Genomic DNA, 7500 nt, shown 5'->3' on the forward strand with positions numbered 1-7500 from the left:
GACGGTGAAGGACCATGGCCCCGTCTTTGGCCCCTGCAAGAAGCTGCCCGACCACACCATACAGAAGGTCACTATGACAACCGTTCAAGCAATACAAACATTCAAGCAATACTAAATAAACATGGAACACAGATGTACAGAAAGGTCTGTGCTGCCATTCACTAAAGACGGAGAGTAAACAAAGGTTATTTTACTGTGCCTGTGGCATTAATAAGGGACAGTTCAGCAGTAGGCCTATGTATATGTAACATCATGTAACATACATACACACACCAATACAAAATACTGAAAGATTATCTGCATCAACACATTTTTCATACAAAATACGAAATACTGAAAGATTATCTGCATCAACACATTTTTCATACATTATCTAGATCAACACATTTACATATTTATACACTCCCCTCCCTCCAGCTACATGTACCACGCATGTACCGCACATTCATCTCCATGTTGTCGTCTTGTTCCCAAAGGCGAAGGATGAGTTGAACGAGACCCCGGAGAGGAGGGCGTCCGCCCTCAAGGAGCTGAGGGGCCTGATGAAGGACCGGGCCGGGGAAGGGGACGAGCTGGCCAAGAGCGTCCAGGAGAAGTTTGGGGACAAGCCCGACTCTCTCATCCTGAGGTTCATCCGCGCGCGCAAGTTTGACGTGGGCCGCGCTCATGAACTTATGAAGGGTATGTGATTTGTTTCTGTGTTTTTGCTTACTGACCTACTGCAGGTAGATCTCAAAGATGTCACTTGGAAAATATTGATGTGCCAAAATGTCACATGGTGAAATAACTATGAATGTGCAATTCCTCATTAAACCATCCATCCATCCATCCATCCATCCATCCATCCATGCATGTCAATAGGACAATTTCCATGACGTGCCTCTTTTCCACTACCGTTTTTCTGGTAGGCCTACAGCTCGACAAAGCGTGACGCTGCCGCCACTTTTTTCTTTTCGAATAGGCACGATGAGTCGCGTTGTGTCGAGCTGTAGGCCTACCAGAAAACTGCCAGTGGAAAATTAGCAATACAATATTACTGCATAAATGTATTTTGTGAACAGGTGCGACTATGACATAGTGTATGTGTAGATAAAAGGTTAATCAATTTGCACTTTTTTTGCAAAACTAGCTGTCTGTAGCACAGCACTTGTGACCAGGGGCCTTGTTTGAATTCCACTTGTTGAACATTCGGTTGAATTGAGTTCAATTCTGGTTCAATTGAAATAGTGCATCAAATATTCCCAATGCTCTGTTGCCAAAAAAGGGAACTATTCACGCTCACCATCACACCTCCATAAATGGACATACGATGCATGAAGGACAAATACAGCAGAGTACACAGTATCGTCTTGCGCACAGTTGGCCTTTCATGTTAACCCTGCGAATGTCAAACTGTTATGGAAGTGTCCTCATGAAACCATCTTTGTTTCGGCACATTCTCGGCTCTATGTGATGCTGGCAGTGTTCTCAGGCATTCTGTGTCCATGGTGATGCATTGTGTGGTAATTTGTGTCATCTGGCCACAGCGGAGTGTCCCTTTTGTCTTTTTGCGTTTGAGCATCTCTAAAGTATGCTCAGAAGCATAACGGGACAGCAGAATGAGGGTTATTAATTAATTGGGGGCTTTTGGGGATGGCCACAAAGGATCTTTGTGCACAAATGGGCCATGGCTTACTTTCTAGAGGAAGAGGGGATGGGGAGGGGTAGTGGGAAACACGCAAAAGGGGATGAGAGGACAGAAGAGAAGATAGGAGAAAAGAGGAAAAACACACACACACACACACACACACACACACACACACACACACACACACACACACACACACACACACACACACACACACACATACATTTATAGTAATAATAAAGCAGTAAAATGAGTTATAATAGATTAATAAAGTAAATTAATGAATAAATGAGATCCCCCTGCCCACAATTCAAGGTTAACCCCAGTGCTGTTTTTTTTTTTTTTAAGTTGCACAAGACCACCCCTCTCTCTCACACACACACACACACACACACACACACACACACACACACACACACACACACACACACACACACACACACACACACACACACACACACACACACACACACACACACACACACACAGATTTGGGCACCTCTATGAGACCTCATTTGCTGTATTTACTTGACACAACCTCACAGTAACATTTCTTTTCCAACAAAGATGTAGACATGTGAGTGCATTGTAGACCAAAATTAGACCTTAGAGTACATTTATGTAGTTTCAGTTTAATACAATAGGCCTACATGCAAAAGGGGATGTCCAAAGGTTTGTGCCCTTTTAATTTCAAAATGTGTATAGATTTATAGCCCACCAGCTGCTCCAACTTTGTAAGATCTTCAGTAAGAAAAACATAGACTCAATCATGAAAAATGCTTTTCATTTTAGGCAATTGATGATTATGCCTGTTCTAAGTTTTTTCTTATTTATTGGCAAAATAGAGGATGGTGGAAAAACTCTCTACTGACATTCAAAATGGAACGAACAAATTTTTATCAATCAGGGGAAAGGTACTGTCAAGGATTCAGAGTTTGGAGTAATTGCAGCACACAAGAAAAAGTCCAGGCAAACTCAGGGCTTTGTTTTATTAACTAAGAAACATGATCATTACAAAAACACACAGAGGATCCAAAAACTGCAAACAAAAACAGGAAAACAATATATGTACTCACTAGGGATGTATCAAATTCTGATTTAAGGTTCTCCTGAATACCGATTCCACTGCTTAAAGGTGCACTGTGCAAACTGTTGCAAAATTTACTGTACGTTGGTCATACTAGTAAATATTTGTTTAATATTTAGTAAATATTCATGAAAAGATCAAATTTGGCAATAGGCAGCACAGTTTCAAGTCAAGATTCAAGATTCAAGAAATGTATTGTCATTGTCTTGAAGGCAACAAAACTGTGGGTGGAGCAAGAACACTGCATAGTTTCAAGTAGGCTATAGGCCTAGTATTAACCAAAAAGTAGTAGTCAAAAGTGCTTGGACCCCCCCCCCCCGCCCCCCATACATAAATTCATAAAGTATAGTGTAAAGTATAATAATACATTTATAGTAATAATAAAGCAGTAAAATGAGTTATAATAGATTAATAAAGTAAATTAATGAATACATACATGATATCCCCCTCCCCACAATTCAAGGTTAACCCCAGTACTGATATTTAAAGTTGCATGACAACACACACACACACACACACACACACACACACACACACACACACACACACACACACACACACACACACACACACACACACACACACACACACACACACACACACACACACACACACACACACACACACACACACACACTACTATGTATAAATTAACAAATCAATAAGATCTTAAGTGCCCATCCCTTAAAAAAATAATCACAGAAGAACACCAGTCCAGAGTCCTATGTAAGACTAGAATTAAGCATTCTGATGACCTCAGGGTACAGGCTATTGCAAAGTCTTGTGGTACGTGCCTGTAAGGACCTGTATAGTACCTTCTGCCTGAGGGCAGCTGTTGGATCAGGTGGTAAGCAGGGTGGTGACAGTCCTTCAAAATCCTATGCACTCTTCGTAGACAGCGTGTGGTGTAGATGGTACCTATCTCTGGGAGAGGTGTCCCAGTGATTTTTTTGTGCGGTTTTCACCACACGCTGGAGTGCCCCTGATCAACACCACCATTACTACCATTGCCCCTACGAACTTTTGTGGAACTTGAGTATCACACCAAAGATCCATACATCAGAACGCTGCTGACCGCACAGTTGTAAAAGTTCACCAGCGGCGGTCTGGGGATGTAATAACCCCTTAACTTCATAAGGTAATTAAGTCTTTGTTGGGCCTTTCGTAAAGTCTTCACGAAAATAATAGATTAATTTTCACGCTGCCTATTCACTTGAATTGCCCGACTGTTGCCTAGCGACCCACTAGTTTGATGCCCTTTCGGTAGCCTACCGTCACATGGTAATCAAACATTTCAAACAAGCAACTTAGGGTTAGGTTTAGGGTCAAGGTTAGGGTTAGGGTTAGGTTTAAGGTTAGGGTTAGGTTTAGGTTTAGGTTTAGGGGACAAAAGGCGTAAGTACCGAAAGGGCGTCGAATTACTGAGTCCCGAGAGTATCAACAGTGTTCTGTCAGCACCCCCTCCCCACCCCTGCAGACGTTTGGATAACCATAGCAGCAGTGGGGCAATTCAAGTGAATAGGCAGCGTGAAAATTAATCTATTATTTTCGTGAAGACTTTACGAAAGGCGGGCAATAACGTGAATGCACCACGAAAATTACTCTATTTTTTTCGTGAAGACTTTACGAAAGGCGTGAGATAGGGCTCTTCATGACCAGTCTCTCCATGCATTTAGTAGGGATAGGGGTGAGTGCAACAGGCCTGTAGGCATTGAGACCTGTGACGTGGGACTGTTTGGGAAGGGGAACTATTGTGGCAGCTTTGAAACAGGCTGGGACCCAACCAGTGGACAGCGAGGTGTTAAATATGGTGGTAAAGATGTCTGTGAGTTCTGCAGCACACTCTTTGGGAACCCGGCCCAGCACTCCATCTGGTCCAGGTGCCTTCCTGGTGTTAATGTTGTGAAGTAGGCCTACACATCTCACCTCATGAGTGGTCAATGAGCAGCAGAGTTGCAAAGCCAAATCTGGCCAAATCCAAAAACCGAATCTTGGATTTGGTAATTGTGAGCAATAACTTAAAAGTTAAATACTGAATCCCCTGCTACGACTTGGCCAAATCCGAAACAGAATACCGAATCCTACTACGATCACCAGAACCGAACACTGTCAACAAGGCCGAATTTGAAACCAAATCTTGGATTCGGTACATCCCTAATACTAACACAGGAAGTAAACAATGACAAATTGAACACAGGGAAACAGACACACGAGAAACAAGAATAAATTAAGTGCAAAATGTAATCTGGAAGGTTTGGACCCTAAATGGAAAGGCATAGGCAGAATGATACGTCCACACCTTGAGTTATTTTGCACTTCCACCCCCACCAATCAGCTAAAAAAGCCCCTGACAAATGAAAACATCGCAATGACAAAACATCACCACAGGAAATGAATCTTGACTGTGGTTGGTGTCGTCACTGTAAGGAGGGTTCATTACAGTATAAACGAGCCTTCCCTTTGAAGAACTGTGCGTAAATGGTCCTTCAAGTTATTAAGGCATTGGCAGAGCAACTCTAAATGACCAAATTTGTCTAGAGCATACTAGACTGCTGCTGTGCTGCAAAAATGAATAATCTAACCTATCCATTGTCTAATGGCACAGATGGGTCAGTAGCGAGCAAAGTTGGCAGTGTATTGATGGGATTTTGTGTTGCCATTGGCATCCCTGGAAACATAATGGTGATGGTAATCATCATTCGCCACTTCAAGAAGGACAACTTCACCCGCACTTGATGCTCAACCTGGCCCTCTCTGATGTACTGGGTCTGATTTCTTTGCCTGTGTGGATCTACCACTGGATTTCTGGGTTGATTTTCAGCCGAGGTGTCTGCAAGTTTCTCGTCTTCCTCATCGGTACCAGTATGTACTCCGGCGTGTTGACTGTGACCCTGATGAGCATCCATAGATATCTGGTGGTTCTGCACAGAAGCCAGTGGGCCAAGCTGGGCAGGAGATGGGAAAGAATACTGCTCTGCTGTATCTGGATACTTGCTCTGATTCTCTCCAGTCCAGTTATGGCCACAGCAGATATAGTAGTGGAAGGTCCAAGCCAATACTGCTGGAGGACTTCTAGAATGGATCAGGAGACTCTGACATTTCTTCTGTGTGAATTAATTTTGGGGTTCATCCTTCCTTTGTCCATCATGGCAACCTTGTACTTCCGTCTCCAAAAGAAAGTCAACAAGACTGCCTTCTTTGGCAGCCCAAGACTAGCCAAACTGGTGACAAGCATAATACTGACTTTTGTTATCCTCTGGTTTCCTTTTCATGTAATTAACTTTGCAAAAGTGCTAGCCATTGCCATCAAGTCAACCAACCCATCTGTCTCTAAAAAACTCATCAACTTTTGGGATCTGAGCATTAACATTCCAACCAGCTTGACTTGTTTCAACAGTTGTGCAAATCCTCTACTATATGCTTACACATTTAGGAAACGATTTAAAAAATCTGGGAGGGCAGAAAACAATACGTTGAACCCTGGATTGATGAGAAATGCGAAAATGACAAAGAAGGATACTATGTAAATCTAAATGGGACACATCAGACACACCAAATGATAGGACAGTGTGTGAGGTGGACAGGAAGCGAATTGGGAGAGAGACAGGAAGGGGTCGGCAAAGGACCTGGGGCGGGAATCGAACCCAGGTCAGCCGCATGGCAAGCGAGTGCCCTACCAGTTGGCCACGCAAGGGCCCACTTAATTTTAGCTTGTTGTAGTTGAAAACCTGTTGTGGCTTTTTGTAGTTTGTTGAAACAACTGTACAATATTTCACTCCTCTTGGTCTGCCATTCAAAAGAGTATTTATTACAGCCCATTAACTTTTCATGATGTTTTTTATGCTGTTTTGCTTTTTATGACAATAACCTTAAAATACTGCAAATTGATATGGGTGATGTGTTCTCTTAATTGCCCAATTATTGTATGCTGTTTCATGCTGAATAAATTGAATATGCAGCACAGGTTTCAATAACTGGCATTTGTATTCCAAATTCTTGATTTACTGCATCTGAATTGCAAACTGTAGGATTACATCTTCCTTTGAAAAGTGACGAAATATCACTTTTAATGTGTTAATCACATTTCATGGAGCATGTTTGAATTTAGTAAGCCAGTATTGCAGTTAATACTTTTGATAGATCATATCGACAACTTCCAACTGAATTTGGAAAAATTGAATAGACCTAGGTTTTTTTTTTTTTAGGTATGAGGATGATCACATGATAAGATACAAATCAGAAAAAAATAAGAAAAGAAAGAAGTCATATTCAGTAGTAGTAGTAGTAATAAATCTACTTTTTTCTGATTTGCATCTTATCACGTGATCATCCTGATACCTAAAAAAAAAACCTAGGTCTACCTCCAGGGCCGAAATGGGGAAGAAATAGGGTCCGGGCACTTTTGGCTTACTTTTTTCCACATTTCTGAAAACAGGGGCCCACAACGGTGCCGGGCCCAACGGGACATGCCCGCTATCCGAGATGGCCTGTCAAGCCCTGTCTGTCTATCTCTTTTGTGGGTTGGGGGTGTTCTTTGAATCATAATGTTTCGATTCGTATTTATAACAACATATCTCTGAGACAGGAAACAGCTTTTCACACCTCAACATGCATGCTGTTGTCTTTAATGCACAACATTTCTGTCCTAGACCTACTAGTTGTGTATTGAAGGAAACAGCGAAATGGTCAGAGAGATTTTTCAAATTGCCTGATTAGTGACTCAGGCTGAGGACATATGAACACACACACACACACACACACACACACACACACACACACACACACA

At 42.2% G+C, this 7500-nt stretch overlaps 1 protein-coding gene across 1 annotated transcript in view; it reads left to right on the forward strand.

Annotated features, from left to right (window-relative positions):
* rlbp1a (retinaldehyde binding protein 1a) overlaps positions 1-7500 on the forward strand; it is a 15066-nt gene that overhangs the window by 3011 nt on the left and 4555 nt on the right. Inside the window, exons 3-4 of the mRNA XM_063188007.1 lie at positions 1-67; positions 477-681. The exon at positions 1-67 is cut by the window's left edge and continues 62 nt beyond it. Of these exons, the coding sequence (XP_063044077.1) occupies positions 1-67; positions 477-681 (272 nt within the window). The remainder of the gene's footprint in view (positions 68-476; positions 682-7500) is intronic.

The sequence above is a fragment of the Engraulis encrasicolus genome, chromosome 22 (assembly GCF_034702125.1).
Source record: "Engraulis encrasicolus isolate BLACKSEA-1 chromosome 22, IST_EnEncr_1.0, whole genome shotgun sequence".
Classification (NCBI taxonomy): domain Eukaryota; kingdom Metazoa; phylum Chordata; class Actinopteri; order Clupeiformes; family Engraulidae; genus Engraulis; species Engraulis encrasicolus.